The 20,451-nt window shown below is 34.1% G+C and overlaps 1 protein-coding gene and 1 long non-coding RNA gene across 10 annotated transcripts in view; one reads left to right on the top strand and one right to left on the bottom strand.

The window, feature by feature from the left end:
• The window catches only part of LOC143255576 (uncharacterized), a 188,677-nt gene that overhangs the window by 18,289 nt on the left and 149,937 nt on the right, over positions 1-20,451 (top strand). For 2 of the 4 annotated variants that reach the window (XR_013030722.1, XR_013030725.1), the window contains exon 2: positions 9,845-9,963. This is a non-coding gene — a long non-coding RNA (uncharacterized LOC143255576). Of the gene's footprint in view, positions 1-8,735; positions 8,870-9,271; positions 9,405-9,844; positions 9,964-20,451 lie in introns of those variants that run through there. The other 2 variants (XR_013030723.1, XR_013030724.1) reach the window with 2 other exon arrangements.
• Positions 1-20,451, bottom strand: part of LOC143255573 (uncharacterized) — a 131,303-nt gene that overhangs the window by 2,340 nt on the left and 108,512 nt on the right. For 2 of the 6 annotated variants that reach the window (XM_076511437.1, XM_076511442.1), the window contains exons 1-3: positions 12,864-13,807; positions 6,807-8,663; positions 3,009-3,226 (exon numbers count right to left, since the gene is read on the bottom strand). In XM_076511437.1, coding sequence (XP_076367552.1) covers positions 3,009-3,226; positions 6,807-8,047 — 1,459 coding nt within the window. In that variant the 5' untranslated portion in view covers positions 8,048-8,663; positions 12,864-13,807. Of the gene's footprint in view, positions 1-3,008; positions 3,227-6,806; positions 8,664-9,148; positions 9,271-9,525; positions 10,151-12,863; positions 13,808-20,451 lie in introns of those variants that run through there. The other 4 variants (XM_076511440.1, XM_076511438.1, XM_076511439.1 and 1 more) reach the window with 4 other exon arrangements.

Raw genomic sequence — 20,451 nt, 5'->3', positions numbered from 1 at the left:
GACTAGAGGGAAGGCAGCTAGTCTTCACAACCCACCAACAACTCTTGGGCTACTCTTTTACTAACGAATAGTGGGATTAACCGTTACATTATGACGCCCCCACGGCTGAAAGGGAAAGTGTGTTTGATGCAACAGGGATTCGAACCCGCTACCCTCAAATTACGAGTCGAGCGCTCTAACCACCTGGCCAAGTCTTTCAGTGGCTAAGCTGTGAATCTGAAGGTTTGCAGGTCCTGGTATCTAGTTTATTCAGTCTAGTTTATTCTATATTTAAATGGGAATTTCAAAACTATGTCGCATTAGTGGTATTAATATAATCCTTTAAATTCTCACCTTACACGTTGAGTAAAACACTAAAAGATAAATGTGTATCCGAATCTATCATTTGATTTATCATTGGTTTCGGAGAATTGTAGCCCTCATCAATAACCTTGGAACAAAAAGCAAGTTGAAGGAGTAAGGTTAGGCTTCTTATATTGGTGGAGTATGTATTACAGATGTAGGTAGTGATATGGCTGAAGAATTTACAGCGTTTATTTAACTGAGAAAAATTTAAAACGCTGTTGTTTATTATTAAACATAAACCTACACGACGCCCAGTTTCTTGCAGTACAAGTCCACAGATATACCACTGTTGAACTTAGGTCAATAACATAAGAACTGCGTAATTTTGTAATGGTTAGATGAAGTAATATTGGTCTAAAATTTTACAGTTGTTTTTGTGTGTACGTTGTTTTTATTATTTGTTGGTTTACGTTTTTGATACAGGGCGGAATATGGCTAGGTGGCTAGCGTGCTTGAACCGTTAATCGAAGAATTCCGGGTTCACGACCCTTTAACGCGTTATGTATATCGGGATCATGCTATTGACTGTAGATGTCTTCCCTCTAGTTTGTCCGTTCAAAACCTAGGGACGACTACAGGCAGATAGCCCGACTAACTGAAGAATGTAATAACAATATATAATCGGAATATAACTTTTGGTCACGGAGAGCTTCATATTAATGGGAGAAAAGATGTCACGAAATGTATGTCCTTCGGTTGGACAACGGTAAAAATCAGTGGCTCGATTCTCCTCGGTGCACACAGCAGATAGTTCATCGATGCTTTGCTATAACAAAGCACACATGAAGTTTCCTTAGGCAAATGCATGTATGTGAATAAATATTGATAAAAATTTCGATCAGAAGAATTTTTTTTCCAGTAAAATATTCCTACATTTGTATAAATAACTGAAAACAACCTTATGAGTAAATCTTATGAAGTTTACAATATTAATCAACAAAAGAATATACGAAGTTTGCCAGATATTATAGATTTCATATCCACTTGTCTGTAAAACTGTCTATATTAACATTTTCGCACAAGTGATTTTAAAGGTCTCATTAAGAGCCATAATGTGTCATGACGTTCACAACCTTCTAGTTATTATTACTGGTTTTTTTTTAAAGAAGAAAACATTACAAAATCGTAATATAAAATGCACTCGAATATTCCTCTATAGATCTATAAACGTAGACTTAATAATTCGTTATACAAAACGTATTGAATCTCTTGATATTAGTCTTATCTCGGATTATCATAATTGATATTTCCACTAAGGTTACGTTTTAAAACTGAAATAAGATATGGAACTAAATAAAGGAATGACCCCTTACTTATAATATATATAATATATTTCTATACAGATCATATTTACGTTTAAATTTAAAAATTATTATTCACTTGTTGTAAGGAACGACTTTTTTCCAATAACTTTTTTATATAGATCATATTTGCATTAGAAGTGACAAGTTACTTGTTTTAAATAAATAAATGAATGGCCCCTTATTGATACTATCATATTTTCTTCGGAGTGAAACGAGTTATTAGCAGTTTGTTTTGTGTAATAGTTCGAGAATCTGAGTTTCTTCTTCCCCTCGACAAAAAACAAAATAAAACAGAGAGTGATTCGAGTTCATTCACACGCATGCTAGTTTTTCTATTTAATTCCCCAAATATATGTTCACCTCACTGTTTTTATTGAAATATATATAGATGTCCTGACAATACTGGGCATGAAAAGCCGCCATCTTTGTCTTTAATTAAACGTTGATTTTTTTGTTTGTTTGTTTTTGAATTTCGCACAAAGCTACTCGAGGGCTATCTGTGCTAGCCGTCCCTAATTTAGCAGTGTAAGACTAGAGGGAAGGCAGCTAGTCATCACCACCCACCGCCAACTCTTGGACTACTCTTTTACCAACGAATAGTGGGATTGACCGTAATATTATAACGCCCCCACGTCTTGGAGGGCGAGCATGTTTGGCGCGATAGGGATGCGAACCCGCGACCCTCAGATTACGAGTCGCACGCCTTAACACGCTTGGCCATGCCGGGCAGATTAGACGTTGATTAAAATACTTTTTTCTTGTTTTTAAAAAAGCAACTTGCTTAATATTATAAAGGTGAATCTGATTAACATATTTTTTAAGTACTTTGAGAAATTTAATATTCATATTTGTATAAACATTTTGATAAGCTTTATTGAGATAAATTAAAACGTTTTTCTGTCAAACGTATGAAAAAAGCCACGGCACTCCCTCATTATTTAATAATGAATTAATAATTTATACTTTTTTATTACCAATAGTTTAAACATAAATTAGTTCATAAATTAAGAAACTAAAGACATTAATTATTTAATTAATAATGCACGCTTGTTTAGAACCTGCAATGATGCCCTTACCAACAGTTGTATTAACTTTATATATTTTATTAAACTAATGAGACAGTGAAACATATTTCAAGTAGCATCGCGAGTGCTAATTGTTTTGTCATTCTCCTTATTGAGTTAGTGTTGAAACTTATAAAGAAATATGATGAAGGAACTGGTGAAATAGTTGCGTAATTTATAAGGAGAGAATTTCCAGGACAAATTAAGAAGAGATAAAAATCGTTAATCAAAGGTTTGTCGCACAATATACACAACTTGTTATACTATCACTAATATTAAGCATCATTAGCCTTACCAGAGTTTCTTCTTTTACTCAGGTCGATCGCTTCGTCTTGAGGTTCACAGAATAACGAATGGATTGTGTTAGAATGTTGCTTAAAATTAATGCTTTTGCTCCGATTTTCAGCAGCATTCGAAGCTTTCATTGGTCGATGGTTGTCTTCGTTTGGTGATTGTGAATTTCTATTTGTCAACATGGTCTCTTCCAGAGATGGAGAGGGTGTTGCTTTTCCACTAACGTGTAAGCAGTAAAATAAACATTAATAGCCTAGAGGTTAAAAAATGACATTAAAGTCAATTAGAGCAGAAACAAAACAAAATATAACATATAATCTAAAACTATCCAGAGGTATCGAGAAATTGTCGAACTGAAACAATACATTCTTTTAATGGAAACTATATAATTACACATATAAAAAGTTTTAGTGGTAACGACAATAACATTTTTAAGACATTGTAGATATTTTCCTAACACCTCTCGCCAGGACTAAAAAGAACTCAGAAGATGAAACTTTATTGAGCATAAGACTTAACAATATACACGTTTTCAATGTTCATATTGTTGGCTGGAGAATAACAGACATTGAAAATTGTATTTATAAAAAGAGATCCGGCATGGCCAAGTGGTTAGCGGTACTCAACTTGTAATCTGAAGATCGTGGGCTCAAATCCCGTTACATCAAACATGCTCGTCATTTCAGCCGTGGGGGCGTTATAATGTGACAGTTAATCTCACTATTAGTTGGTAAGAGAGTATCCCAAGAGTTGGCGGTTGGTGGCGATGACTAGCTGCCTTTTTTCTAGTCTTACACTGCTAAATTAGGGACAGTTAGCGCATATAGCTTTCTTGTAGCTTTGCGCGAAAATTCAAACGAAACAAACAATTTATAGAAGAAATTAAAAATATACATTTTATATATGTTAAGCTATAACACACGACTTTTTATTTTGTATTTTAACAATAACAACATTTGTTTAGATAATAAATGATCAAATTTTTTCTAGTGTTGTGTGTTGAGAAAACCGTGTAATAGGGTTTTTGAGATAGTTAACAAGCAAACAACGAAATAAAAAGAGTGAATTATAGAACTGATAAATATTGTAATTAATTTTACTGATAAAGTTTGTTTGAGGAACTTATATTAACACTATGTGGGCCACTCTTTTCCCCAGTGTGTGTGTTTTAATAGCAAAGCCACATCGGGTTATCTGCTGCGTCTGCTGTTGTAAAACTGAAGACTTACCGCTGCAAAAAGGTTGATATAATGCGCTCGACATTTACCTAAATTTCATTCAATACTTACTTTCTGAATTAGCTCATGTAAAACTATTTTTGCTTTCAGCACCTTTGACAGAAAATAAACATTTATAACGTTATCTGATAATACTTCAAGTAACGAAACAATAGTTCAAAAGGTTTTCTGTTTGTTTAGGATTTAGCATAAAGCTACACAATGGGCTATCTGGGCTCTGCCCACTACGGGTATCTAAACCCGGTTTTTAGCAGTGTGAGTTTGCAGACATTCCGCTGTGCCACTGGGGAGTGAAAGGTTTTGTGATTGTCAGGAAGATTTGTGGATGACAAATTTGTTTTGGACTTAATTTTTATAAATATAATACTACTGTATGTTGTATATCCATGTAATTACTTCACAGGGTGTGGACGGATATTTACCAAAATTGATATGGAGGTTATTTACGTCCATGCTGGGGAGGTGGGGGTGGGAAGTACATTCGAATTTTCAGTTTTGCAGTTTTATTGGGCGATTTTTACCATTGTTTCGATCCTTGTTGATGGAACTTCACGAAATTGGCATGAATGTTTGTTGGGTCCATATGGAGGTACATGCAAATTCGCGGTTTCATATTTTGTGTTCTGCAGTTCTTAGTAACATATTCTTTATAACTATATATAAGGGAAGCAACTTTTCATGTTCTAAGATAACCTTTAATTATTTCTTGATGACAAAAACCTACTAATACTCATAAAAGCCATTCTGAAATAGACTTTAACTATTAATGAATTTATATAACTTCCATCCAGGAGGTGGGTACTCCAGCTAGTTATTTATAAAGTTGTTAACTAATAATAAAGTAAATTTGTTTCATACTAGGCCTTTACTATCGTATTTCGAACTCATACAGTTGAGATTACGCGAAGGCAACTTTAAGTTGTAAATGTTCTTTCGTGATGGCATTTCAGAAGAGGAAAACACTGCAACCAATGTTTGAGAAGCTTTCGAAAAAATAGCCATTTAGCGCAAGATAGGTTTCCTGTGAGCGCTTAAGACTGCTGTGTTCTAAAGAGAGAGGGTTCTATAGGGGTGTTTCCCCTTATAGTTATTTAGTTCATAAATCAAAATGGCGTAAATTGGTGCTTTTCCTGAATCAATGTGATGCTCACTTTGAGCTGAACTCAGCTGATCATTCAACTATACTTTATACAGAAAAAAACCTCTAAGTTAAGCATACTTTGTGTTTCCTAATGCGATGTCACATCTCGTGGCTCATCCTTAACCAGTATTATTGCCACTTGTCCCTGTAAATATGTAACGGAAAGAGAACAAAATAACTGCTCTGGTAATGCATTAGTTGTATAAAAAAAAGAAAGAATTAATAATTGATCTAATTTGTTTTCATAATAAGCGCAAAGCTACGCAATGGGCTATTTATGTTGTGCCCAGCACGGATATAAAAACAAAAACAGGTTTTTAGCCATATAAGCCTGTTGACTTAATGCTGAGTTATTGGACGGGTAGGGGGTGGGAGGCAAAAGTAATGGAGTCTTAGTGCTATAATTTGTGAAACATAACATGAGCCTTTAACATGCTGATTTCGTATTTAAACCACTGTTATAAAATATCTCCATAGTGATGGTAGCATTAGCGTTCAAAACATTAGGCCTATCTAAAGACCTAGTTTGTTCTTGTTATACTTTTGTATCGAAGGTTTAAGAAACCCACTACAAAAATACATTCCACCTTAGTTAAATATTTATATAGCAGCAATCGAGTTACTGTACTTGACGTAATTACACTGTCAGGTTTCTTACATTTATTTTAAGCCATTAGTGTCGACTAAGTAAGAGTGAAAACTGGACGTCATTCTCCCAACAGTTAAAATATAAGAAGGATTCAGGAGTTACGTGCTTAGTTATTTCCACTAACGGACCTTCACCTGATGTTTGAACGAAGCATTTACTCCATTTTTCAACCAATTAGACTGTGTGAAATTATCAGGTACTTTAGAAACGGTATTATAGAAACAGTGGTATGGTTCAACGGTACAAAGTTCTTTGGGGAGCTGCTGCGTTATTGTTTGAAATACATATCCAAAGTATCAGGTTTCAGCATTAGTTTGTAACGATAACAGGTAACTCTACAATAGGCTAGATGATTGGGGCGCTTGACTCGTAATCTGAAGGTCGTGGATTCGAATCACTCTTCCAGCAAACATGCTCAACCTTTCGGCCTTGGGGCGTTATAATGCTACGATCAATTCCACTATTATTTGGTAGAAGAGTCGTTCAATAGTGGGCGGTGGGTGGCAGTGACTAGCTGCCTTCCCTTTAGCTTTTCACTGCTAAATTAGGAACAGTTAGCCCTTATGTAGTTTTCCGCGAAATTCAAACCAAACTAAACTTTTTCCTAATCAGTAATTTTTACGACTTTTTATGTTGTTGTTTTTTGAAATAATAAAATGTTATGTAAAAACATATTATAGACATACTGATTCAGGTAGTTTTGGAGGTCTACAGTTTATTCACAACATAAAATATCTTCTTTTATATCAATAACTCATAATATAGACTTACCTCTCATTATGTATCCTGTCGTTAGTAAACACGCTATCGTCTGACGAACTGAGAGAAACTTCATTCACTAAGTGATGATCGTTTGGCTCATTCTTGTAATTATTTACCCTAAAATCCACGTTATCGTCAAAAGTGTGATGTTTCTCTTTGAAAGTATATTTCTGTAAGAGCTCCTGACAATTAGAGCATTTTCTTCTGAGAACATTTCGAGTGTTTTCTAAACAAAGTTTTTCACAGGAAGTGAAAAACGGATTAATTTTTTTGTCATTTTGAACGCCCTCTCCTTGAGTTTTGAGTTGATGTTCTTCGTTCTTCACATTTTTTGTTTCAGAATTTAAAACGCATGTGTTGGTGTCACATTGAAAGACGTTCAGTGAAACATTACGTTTCGTCCTACCACTTTTTTCAGTAGCGTGTATGTTCTCTGTGCTTCTGGTGTGATGTTCATTACAGGCGGGAAGGACTGTGCTACTTTCTATGTTTTGTTTGGTACTAGTATTTTGAAGCTTAAAGCCAGAATGGGCAAAAACCTGCGATTGTTCACATATGATGAGCTCGTTAGGGTCCTCATCACTTGAAATGTCAAAGCATCTTTCATCTTTCAAAGTTGAGACATTTTTTTCACAGGAGAGGAGAGGACTAGAAAGTGTTTTGTATGCTTCGGACACAACTTTCAAATTAGAGGAACACCTAGCGTTGCTTTCTGCATTCAGCTCACTTCTGTGCTGAAATTCCGACTGATGTTCTATGTTATGTTCATCCTTCAACCATTTTTTTCCTTTATTTATAGAAAATTTCAATTGTTTTGAAGCAGTTAGGATGTGTTTATATGTTTTCGCATTGGAGTTGGTTGATAAGTTGCGTCCATGGTTTCTTCTTCTACTGTTCGAAATGCCTCGTGTTTGGCTTTTATAGTTTTCACGAATGTTAGTGTAATGATTTGGAAAAGAATAGTGATTTTTAATGTTTTTGTTCTTATAAGTAAATTCAAACTTAATATTACGAATAGCGTCATTCTCCAAGTTTTCCAAACTCCAGACTTGTTTCGTAGAAGCATTTGATTCAACCACGTGAACTATCATTTCGATCATATCTCTTGTTATTGCCTTGATGATTTCACTATCAGAGGTATATAAAGGTGAGTTTATATCATATGGTTCAAGCACTTCCTTCTTCGTAGCGTTACTACTTTCCAACGTTCTCCACAAGGGAGGGTTATCATCCGAAGAGGGAACAGACATAACACTAGTCGGAAACAATGAAAAGTTACTGTTATCTCTACTTTGATGTATTTTCAGTAAATCAGAATTCTCACAAATTTCACAAAGACATTGAAGATACTCTTGTTTGACTTTGGTCCAATTCTAAACAAATGTCGTGTTTATTTTCAAACATGTATTACTTTCTCGACCATTTGTGCGAGGAATGCTTCTTAGTGTCCTTTTAGCTGTTAAAAGGTTTGAACGTAGCAGTTTTATTTTGAGGTCTTAAATGTTAACTGTTAAATACGCATGTGTTTCCATTTCCATTGGTCTCAGTAGAATTGTTTTGTTTAATGTTGACTCTCCATACAGGTTATTGACGAAGAAACACATTTGCTCCCCTCTTAATAAGGTTCTTTTATCCTGTCGTATCTTCTAGAAATGTGTAACTGCTACTAGACATGTTTGTCTATTTCCTATTACGTAATACGCGTGCGCCTTTCCAGATTTTATCTGTAGTACTACCTGCCTGTTGTTTGCGTCAGCTTTGTTCGTTTGATGACATGTGAAATGTTCGAAATTTTCCACACTAGTTTAGCTGAATGTCCGCTAACCACAAATCTGTATATCAGCTATCCTTCACGACGTGGCATGACTGTTACAGTAAAAAGAAACGGTTAATAGTAATTGTTGTTACACTAAAATACCATTCTTTTCTAGGAAGTATAAAATCAACTTTATTAAACAATTGCAGACCCTTTGTTAGTAATATTTTGAAATAGTTTGATATTAAAACTCGTGGTAACGAATCGGATCCAGTTATGATAAGACCACACAATTTCTACCAAGCTATTGCTACTGGTAATAACAAATTTTGTCTGAATGGCTTGGTATTCCAATATGTTACACTTAACCGATAAGAAAATACGTTAAAAATTCTTTTAGTGACCATAAATACAGACATATTCAGCATTCGCTATTTTTAATTAAAGCAGACATTAACATTAAATACCAGTTTTTCCTTATTAGTATTAATTTGATATAACGATTAATAAATATGTTGAAAATATTTATAACATATACGTGCAGATCTATTATATATATTAGTTTGTTATAACTCAAAAACAAACAAAAACGTACATCAACTGAAAAGATCCCAGGGTATACGACCTACAATGTGGGATTTTGAAATGTACCCTAGGTTTTGGAGGTGACTACAGAAGTAGGACTCACATTGCAGTGAGATGCATCGTCTACCAGTCTTTAACCTCCATTCACCAGTCTCAGATAAGAAATAAAGAGAAGCAATGGATATAGAAATAGAAATTAGGAGAGCAAGATGTGAGTGCTCAAGCCCACAACGTCCTACATTTATGTCACACTTCACTTCTTGCAGGTAATTGTGGGAAGGTGACTGCTCTCTCAAGTAAATAATTAATTGGAATAAAAAATAATAATAATTAAATAATAAGGAAATAAGGTACTACCATTTGGGGGTAAGTAAGATGAAAACATACCTCTTGATGTTAGCACTCCAGCCCCCAATATGGTAGAAAGACACTAATTGACAGCATAGCAAACGAGCTATACCAGCATGAAGCGTCCCATCCAGCTGTTCAAACAAACCAGTATAGCTCCCAACCACCACGCATTCACGAAGTCTACTGTGACTATCGACAAACTTTTTATGCAGCAAGGTGTACATCCGCATAATGTAGTGCCAAAATGTTAAATGGCTTTATTGTTAATTAATAATAGTTATTAAAACTTTTAAGTAAAAGTTCTGCAATTTGTATTTCTTTATATTTATTTAATACATTCTTATATTTATTACAGGTCCCTCTGCTGGTGCAGCGGTAAGTCTACGGATTTACAACGCTAAAATCAGCGGTTCGATTCCCCTTGGTGGACTCAGTAGATAGCTCAATGTGATTTGGTTACAAAAACACATCCAGGTTTGTTACAGAATAATTTTATTTAAAGTTTCTTTATTAAATTCGTTAACTATTAATTTTTGTATCCGTATTTCAACATTACTGATGAAATATTGTAATTTATTACAAATTTTCAAAATCTGAATAACTGCAAAGTTATAATGCTTATAACAGAAGGATATGGTACATTACTACTAAAAGAGGGTAAACCATAAATTGTAAAGGCAAAATATTTCATTTTATGAAAAATATTTGTATTGATATCCTTATTAATTATTTTAATTTCTAAATCTAAGTAATGTATTTTTGTATTCGATATTGAAATATTTTCAATTTCTAATTCTGCTGGATAAATAGTGTTAATAACATTATTTATTTCAGGATTATTTATACTAATTAAATTATCCATATATCTGTATGTTAAAGTAAAAATATCTGGATTTGTGTATTTTTTAATGAATATATTCTCATAATAGTAAAGATATAAATTTGATATACAAGTAAAAAAGTTAGCTCCCATTGGAACTTGCATTACTTGTTTAAAAACCTATTTATTGAAAAATATATAATTATTATGAATACAGAAACTTATATCTTTTATGTTTTTGGAGCTAAATTTTCTTTTTTCCAGTTCTATAAAAGGATAACAGAACTTTTCCATAAATGAATTCAAACCAAAGATTAAATCTATCAATGGAATTGTGGTGTAGAATGTAGTAAAATTGAATGTTTGTATATTATTTATTTGGCCACACTTTTTTATATATTTTAAAATAGGTTGATTATTTTTTATTATCCAATTTTTTTTTATTTTATCAAGTAAAATATTGGGTAATTTATTTAATAATATAGCCAGTTGTTTGATAATTCTTCTTGTTTAATTAGCAATAAATCTAAATTTGATTAAAGATTTATGTAGTTTGTCAATAGCATAAAGAAACAGTAAATCTAAATAATAATTTTGTTTAGAATAAAGTTTATTACAAGCTTTAACGAAGTAATAAATTGCTGCATCTTTGGATTGGTTAACAAGTTCAAATGTTTGTGTACTATTGGTTTTTTATCATAAATAATGCATAAAACTTTATACAAATGATACCAATTTTAGAGTTAGCCTCATCAATGGAAACTATGACATATTTTTCTTGCAATTTTTGAAACTTATTCTTTAACTGATGAAACGATAAATGTGCGTGGTATTTCTTTAATTCTATGTAAGATAATTTTACTTTTAATTTTCTAAGTACATACAACTTCCATTCCAGAAACCATATAGGCGGATATGCTGTAACATCGTTAAATTATAAAATATATTCATCGGTAATATTTTCAATAGATTTTAGAATATTATTCTAATAACATTTTGTAGTTATACTGTATTTAGACTCTTTTTTTGAGTATTTCACGTAATATTTTATCTCTTATAATATCCAAATTACCAGTAACAATATGTTTATGGAAAGTATCGTTAAATAAACTATGTTCACACTCACAAGGTAAGTTTTTTAACTTCATCTACATTTAAATTAGTTAAAAATCTTTTTAATTAATAATGGACCAATTGAAACTTTGTATTTGTAACTGACGGCAAGCCTTAAGTTTTTACAAAGAAAAATATTATTTTTTTATGGATTGATCAATAATTTTAGAAATCTGCAAATCATTGATTATTTTATGTTTGAAATTAGTTACTAGATATGAAGGTTTGAACTGCCGTTTCTCTATTTCAAACTTGACAGATCATTGACTTTCAATCAATATTTTATAATGCCTACAAGTAAGTGTTTTGAATGATCATTTCGAAAGTTAAATTTTTTATTACATTTATTAATGCTTTCATTTTGGGAAGATTAAGTTCATAAATCTTTTTAAAAAATAGTTTACGTACACTACAGGGTGTTCGGAAAGTCACTGTGCAGTTTTGTAATCATATACATATGTAAGTGCACAGTGACTTTCCGAACACCCTGTAGTATAAAATTATTATCCATGTAACTACAAAATTTTGAAAAAATCAACCCATTTTAATTTATTATTTCCTTTACCTCGAGTTTTCCTATTTTTATGAAAAAGTCATCTGTAAAGAAAAAAATTAGCAATACAATAATCATTACATAAATTCAAAGCAGTAAATCATTAAAATCTTGGTTTAATTTTTAAAATATAATGTTCTTATTGTCGAAATGTGGAAGTGTTGAAATGTATTGTTGCCTTCATTAACTATTTCTAATATAGTTATCTTAACAGAGGTAAAAGAATGAATCCTGAAATGTTTTAATTCTATAGAATCTATTCATTGTTTCTAACTTGAGATCTGTGTAAATTTATATGTATATGCAATGGATTCGAAGTTTGACCCACATATTCCATACTACATTTCGTGCATGCTAATAGATAAATTATATTTTTTATTTTACAAAATGAATTCGTGTAAGTAATAAGGTGAAAAGTATTTACAACAGGACATGTGAAACATCTTTTGCTGTTACATTTTATTACACTAGCAACAATATAATTACTATAACCAGCTCGTTAGGCTTAATTATAGTTTCACAATATATCATTAGTTAAAGCTATTATACCTGTAATGAAAAGTGCGACATAGTCAGCGACCATTCACATACACTGAATATATTTTAGTGAAAATAAATATATTTTAATGAAGTTAAATAATAAAATAAGTAAAAACACAAGGAAGAACTGCTTTAAAAACAGCAAATCCAAACCTCTGACTTATTAAATGCTTTAGTGAAAGATACATTAAGATTGGGTTGACTAAGTGACTATATTAATCTAACGTTAGACGTAATTAATAGATAAATAATTGCGTGCAAGTATCAATGTCTATCGATACGTGTATTTTAGTAAGTACCGATATAATGCACTTATTACATTTGTTCTTCTACTCATAATTTTCTTACCCTTCCACATCCTGTTTGGTATCAATGACGTAGATAGTACGTATAAAAATTTCCCATCCAGGAACAAAGTTGGAAAATGTTAGCGTTGCTTGTCGCTGCTGTCAATACGTGTACTCGTACAAATGTAATGTGAAAATGCTTCTTATTTCACATGTCTGCTCGTCACACAAACTAAAGTTCAATAGATTCTGGAATACACCAAATATTGTGCAATTTTAATTCGTTTCTTTGCGATAAGATAAGAATGTACTTTAGTCTTACTTGAACTTTTTCCTGGACGCTTTATCTTTCACGTTGATAAGTTAACCTCGCCCGCTGTTAAAGCTTGATTTACTTCACGTGTATGGATATGGAGTAAAGAATCCCCTAAGTTCGACGTCGTCATAATGGCACGTGATGGCTTTCGCTTTGCTCAATTGAAACTTTACTTTTGTTTACGTTTTATCTAGAATATATCTATTTTGAAATTTAGGATATATAAACAACAATATTGACTGATAAATGTGTAAAGCTTTACCATCCACAAAAGTTATGAAGACAAACATAACAGAAAAACAAAGAAACAAGTATGTACATTATTGTCATTGCAACTTCGAAGTGAACCTATGGATTGGTTTGTTTTGAATTTCGCGCAAAGCTACACGAGGGCTACCTGCGCTAGCCGTCCCTAATTTAGCAGCGTAAGACTAGAAGGAAGACGGCTAGTGATCACTACACACAGCCAACTCTTGAGCTACCTTTTTACCAACGAATAGTGGGATTGACAGTCACATTTTAACAACCTCGCGGCTGAAAGGACAATTATGTTCGGAGCTATAGGGATTCGAACCCGCGACTCCTCACGTTACGAGTCGAGTGCCTTAACCACCTGGCCAAGATCCGTATACGAAAAAGCCCTGACCGTAGATTGACTAACGAACTACTGGCTGACTCTTAGACTCCACACAGTATTGTGGGAGGACTTATTATCATAAATCACGTGTAATCTTCATTTCAGCTTTGTTATCAGAATGTGAGAAAATAAACCATAAAACATAAGACTAACCTTTCATGTGTGAACAACAAGAAGAATAAAATATTCTGAGACAAGGATTTTATGTGTAAAATAAAAATGTTATAGCGTATTTTGTCATTGGGCATGTGATTTTGGATTATTTAGTAAAAAAATAATGCGAAATCACTCCGCGTTATAATAACGGATTAATTTGTCAATAGTATTTGAACCAGGCCTGTCTTCAGAAGCAACATTTCAACAGAAGCTCCGAAACAAATGCACACGTAATTCATTAATAAATGTGTTTGCTTAGTTTACTTGCTACTCGGTAAATAACAAACATCCTGACTAAGTAACGTGAACAGGTGTAATAATTCTCACTATCTAGGTCACCAACTGAATCACTCATCACCCTACCCGTTAATTAAAGGAATCTAAAATATATATTCAATTCTTATTTATATCTAGCACACGAAAATTCTATATTATAGACTGTTATGAAATTTCTAGATCTGAATTAAAATATTTAAACTATAGCTTAATACACCACTCTTTCCTGGATTATCATATTCCATAATCAATCCGAATATAAAAATAAAACAGTACACTAAATTTCCCATTCACCAAATTTTTGGTGGTTTTTATCTCAAAGATGTAGATAGAATGACTTATTGTCTCTTATAATCATGTGGGCCTGGCATGGTGGTTAGGGTGCTCGACTCGTAATCTGAGGGTCGCGAATTTCTATTACGCTAAACACGCTTGCCGTTTCAGCCGTGCAGACGTTATAAAATGACTGTAAATCCCACTATTCGTTGGTAAAAGAGTAGCCTAAGAGTTGGCTGTGGGTGGTGATGACTAGCTGTCTTCTCTCTAGTCGTACACTGCTAAATTAGGGACGGCTAGCGCAGATAGTCCTCGTGTAGCTTTGCGCGAAATTCAAAGAAACAAATTATTATAATGCGTTGTCTTATCACGAGGGGAGTCCTCTTTAGATAGGTGATTATATGAATCCTATAGTAGATTCATTCTTGGTGATCCAGTGATTTAAATTTTTCCCTCAGTAGGGTCATGTATGATATTAGTTGTATTTTTGTGTATTCTGCGTAAAACAGTTGAATGACTCTCCTCCACGTGTGAGCTCAGCAGGTCCAATGGAAATTTAAGTTCTTTCACAAGCATCAATGAAGATGGTGCGTTTCCTGTATTTTATGTACTATTGCTTAATAACTCATAAGTAGCATTAGAAGATTTTGAGTTTACTGCTTCTGATAATCTTCCATATAAATGGCTGACTTAAGAGCGTACAGCTATATCGTGCCACCATATCATTAGAAGGTAAATGAATGGCTGTTGTACTGGTGTCTTTTGTTCCAAGGATCTATCACATCTCTGTAAAAAGGTTGTTTTAAAGTTCTGTTCCTGACCTCAATTGCATTATCTAGACACAATCAATCTTGAAATCAATTCATTGACGAGTTGATTTGAAGTTTTCTTCTTCCTAGCCACAAATAGCATAAGCTTGTGACCATATGATCAACTAGTCCATTTTCATCATGATGGACACTGCTGGCCAAAATCATAAGGCCAATGAGCATAAAGAAAAAATATGCATTTTGCGTTGTTAGACTCAACCACTTATTTGAGTAGAGCTTCGAAAGATGAAAATAAGAAAAGGGAAAATAAAAATAAAATACTTTATTAGCATTTAATAGAGAAAATGTAAACACTATGAAATTCGCCTAAATACTAGCTGGTCAAAAGTTTAAGACAATACTGAAACGAAGCGTTAATCGGTAAACACGTAACGAAATTTAGTCATTTGTGTTCAAGCATTAGCGTTGTCAACATCTCCCACTGACATCTTCTGTGTTACATTGGGTAAAAACATGACAAAGGTTAAAGGTTGATAGAATTGTCGAGCTATAAAAGCAAGGTCTCTCTCAACGTGCCATCGCTGATGAGATTGAGCGTAGTAAAACTGCTGTTGCAAATTTCTTAAAAGACCCTGAGGGATACGGAACGAGAATTTCAAGTGGTCGGCCCAAAAAAGCAGTAGGATTCCACGGGTTGTCTGGCGAGACACCAGCCGATCGTCGAACCAGATTAAGGCCCTTACGGACGCAGAATGCAGCTCAAGAACAATAAGACGGCATCTACGAGAGAAAGGTTTTAAAAACCGTAAACATCTTCAAAGGCCACGCCTCCTTCCACACCATGAAACAGCTCAGTTAAACTTTGCTAAAGCACCAAACATGGGACGTAGAAAAGTGGACAAAAGTTTTGTTCTCTGATGAGAAATAATTTAACCTGGATGATCCAGATGGCTTCCAACGTTACTGCCACGAGAAGAATACCCAACCGGAGACATTTTCTACATGACACAGTGGAGGAGGCTCCATCATGAACTAGGGTGCTTTCTCCTTCCATGGAACAATGGCGTTTCAGGTTATACAGGGGTGTCAAACAGCAGCTGGCTACACTGGCATGTTGGAGAGAGCATCCTAATTGACTGAAAGCTCTTGCTTGTGTGAAAATGACTGGATCTTTCAGCAAGACAACGCTGCAATCCACAATGCCCGCAGGATAAAGGACTTTTTCATGGCGAATAACGTGATTATTTCGGACCATCCAGCGTATTCGCCTGAACTGAACCACACTGAAAATGTTTGGGGGTGGATGGCAAGGGAAGTCTATAGAAATGGACGTCAATTCCAACAGCGCATGAGTTTCTTGAAGCCATCTTCACCACTTGGAATAACATTCCAGCCAGCTTTCTGCAAACGCTTATATCGACCATACCAAAACGAATGTTTGCAGTTATTCCCAATGACTGCCGTGCAACTCACTACTGAGACCTCTTGTTGAACATTTCCTACCCTGTTTAGAACTTCTTTTTGGTATGGTCTTAAACTTTTGACCAGCTAGTATTTAGGCTAATTTCATAATGTTCACATATTTCCTATTAAATGCTATTTTTTTTTCATTTTCCCTTTTCTTATTTTCATCTTTCGAAGATCTACTCAAATATCTGGTTAGTCTAACAACGCAAAATACATATTTCTTTTTGATTTTGGCCACCAGTGTATTTATTGCCAAAGCTATTCTGTGCGCGTGGACCAAGCACTTTGACAGCAACTTACTTGTGTGAAGCTTCAACAAAGTACTGCTAAAGATGCTCGCGTTTTATTATTTTTGGCCATTTTTGCTTATACCATACTTCAAATGCTTCACATTAATTTTACACAGGTCGATAGCATTGAACCAGTAGGATCATTCTCTTACTCTCTTGTATATATATTCTTATCAATTTATTGTCCAGTTTTATGAAGGTTGTGGAGATGACAGATGCTGCAGAATCTAGAGACTGTGAAAGTAACAAGTGTAGATGTTTCTTCCTCCTGGTACCTTCCAATTTCTGATATTATAAGCCCTCTTCTGGACATAAAAAACCCACAGTGCCCAGTACGTCTTTGTTTTCAGGCTGAGAAACTCAACATTTTTAACGTTTCTCCAATCATTTGTTATTGGTTGACATTCCAGCCCTATAATAATCACATACCTACGTGAACAGTTAAATAAGGCTTAACATGGCTAAGTTAAGCAGATTGAAAATATATCATGAAAACGAGATTTGTCTCCCCAATTTTAAGAAAAAAAACAAAAAAACGTAGTTAGCAGAAAAATCTCTTAACAAACCCCTCTGACCATTAAACTATTAGAGTGAATATATAGATGGATACTTTTAAATAACCACACCTTTGTTTATGTTAAATTCATCAATAAATTTAGGACATTCGAAATACTGCGATGTTTTGATTTAAAAAATACGCTAAAAAACACATGTGCGCAGTCTTGAAACTAACCGTTTATATTAATATAAAACATGTCGCTTTAGAGTATATCATACAATATATATAGAGATTGGTATAAATTATTTTCTGGTGTTATCATAAAACATTTGCAGAAAGTGGAACGCTTATTTTATGTTGCTTTATGAGTTGCTAAAAGAAGCACATGGCGTAATTTCTGCTTTTCTTTGATTACTTCTCAGGCCTGGCATGGCCTAGCGCGTAAGGCGTGCGACTCGTAATCCGAGGGTCGCGGGTTCGCGCTCGCGTCGCGACAAACATGCTCGCCCTTTCAGCCATGAGGGTGTTATTATGTGATGGTCAATCCCACTATTCGTTGGTAAAAGAGTAGCCCAAGAGTTGGCGGTGGGTGGTGATGACTAGCTGCCTTCCCTCTAGTTTTACACTGCTAAATTAGGGACGGCTAGCACAGATAGCCCTCGAGTAGCTTTGTGCGAAATTCCAAAACAAACAATTATCAATGCAAAACTACAGGGTTTGTTTTCTTATAGCAAAGCCACATTGAGCTATCTGCTGAGCCCACCGAGGGGAATCGAACCCCTAATTTTAGCGTTGTAAATCCGGAGACATACTCCTGTACTAGTGGAGGGCAAACTACAGGGAAGGCAGCTATTTATGACCTCCCACCGCCAACTATGGGCTACTCTTTTACGAACAAATTGTGGGATTGATCGCCACATTATAACGCCCCCACAGCTAAAAGGGCGAGCGTGTTTGGTGTGATAGAGATTCGAACTCGAGGCCCTCAGATTACGAGTCGAGCGCCCTAACCACCTACCCATCCCGGGCCCCATACTTCAAATAGATGGATAACCAACCGCAGACTTGTATATCATATAGACTGAACAGCATTTCGCTTCTTCTTTGTGGGTTCTTGGGTATGTTTAATTTTTAAATACTTGGAGGATCAGGTGCATAAGACCTCTTCTTCCATCCCTAGCTTTCATGTCGGCTACTGTTGTTGTTGTAGCGTTTTTGGGCCACAGTATCCTGGCCTTTTTCAGGGCAATGTCCATATATTGTCTTGATTTGTCCTCTTTTTTTTCTCCTTTATCTATTTATTATAATTTTTTCCTATTTTATTTTATTTTAGTTTACTTTTATTCTTATATATATATATATATATATATATTATTTCCCCTCCCTTTTTCCATACATACTTATCGGAAAAATAAAATAGTAATAATGAGTGTGTGTGTGTTTTCCTTATATCAAAGCCACATCGGGCTATCTACTCAGCCCATCGAGGGGAATCGAACCCCTGATTTTAGCGTTGTAAATCCGGAGACATACCGCTGTACTATCGGGGGGCGAATAATAATGATAAAAAAAATAAATGTTACACCAGGTTCAAGCGTCTTGTGCATGGTGGCCAGCTTGATTTATATTTCTTAAATATATATTCGTAGGAGAGAGGTACTTTGGACTATGTTCATCATGTACGTAGATCACGCAATAAATCATTTTTGTGCCAATTTTTATTATAATAGTTTAGTGTATTATGCAAGAGCCTTTCAGATATTGTCTCTATGTTTGCATACCAGTTCATAAACATGGATGAAGTACTGCGTGGTACTTTATAGACTGAAGTTAAGATTGAATTTTGTATTTTTTGTAGTTTTTTTAATTGTTTTTGTGTTGTGTTTATCCAGACAGGACAAGCGTATTCTATTATAGGTGTAATACATGCTTTGTAGATTTTTATTGTATTACCAGGTGATGTAACTTGATTTTTACTTGAAAGACTTCTTGCATAATTTGCTCTTTTGCAGATTCTAGTCAGGATATTGTTAGTATGTTGTATCCACGTTAATTTGGTATCATAAGTTAATCCTAAAAATGTAGCAGAAGTAGCAGTCTGTAAAAGTGATCAATTCATGTATAACTTTGGTGGATGAACAGCATTTCGAAAAACTATTATTTATGGTTTGAAATCCCGCGAAAGCTTTGGGAAGTAGAGATTTGCTGTTGTTTGTGTTGTTGTTGTTTTTTAGCCATTTCAGAGCATACTGGTTTGCGTTTATATTTTTAGTTTTCCAATTAATAAACTCGCACTAATTTAATTTCGAAGTATATGCACAAGCATATTAATATCAATGATGTCTAGTAGTAAATAAATACTGAATTATTTGGTATTTATTAGTTAAATCTTTCACACAAGCATCAAGATAAGTTTTCGTCACGATCCTTCTTTTGTTATATTCGTAGGCATTACAATGGATTTATGTTTTTAACTTCAAACGACCAGAAATAATTAATAAAAATCGGCTTCATTATATTGGGAGAGGTTAAAGTTTAAATATGTCATAACTGTTTTAGTGTAATATATTAAGTTATCTGCACTCTGTTTACACGGGAATCGAACCCTGGATTAGGGCGTTGTGCGTTCGTCAACTTATAGTTGATTTACTAGTAGACAAGCTGTCGTTTCCAAAAAAAAAGGTTTAAGAAACTAATTTATTCCAGTGACGTCACTTGGCTTTGAGGTTAGCTTTAGTGTACTATGCGAATGATATTTAGCAAACAAGAGATAAAATATTAATAAAATAATAAAGGAGTTATGGTAAAATTATAGGAACTTAGTTTTGGTTAATTTTTAGCAAGTACTTATGTATCAAAACGTAATTTTCATGTACAGAACAGTTGCTTTGTATTCAAATTCTTATAAATCGGGGACAGTGGTTTCAGAGGGGGGTAAAATCTGGTATAGCTATGTGATTAG

Source organism: Tachypleus tridentatus, chromosome 7 (genome assembly GCF_004210375.1).
Source record: "Tachypleus tridentatus isolate NWPU-2018 chromosome 7, ASM421037v1, whole genome shotgun sequence".
Lineage (NCBI taxonomy): Eukaryota > Metazoa > Arthropoda > Merostomata > Xiphosura > Limulidae > Tachypleus > Tachypleus tridentatus.
Note: the sequence above shows the minus strand (reverse complement) of the source record. Positions and strands in the feature narration are given on the sequence as shown.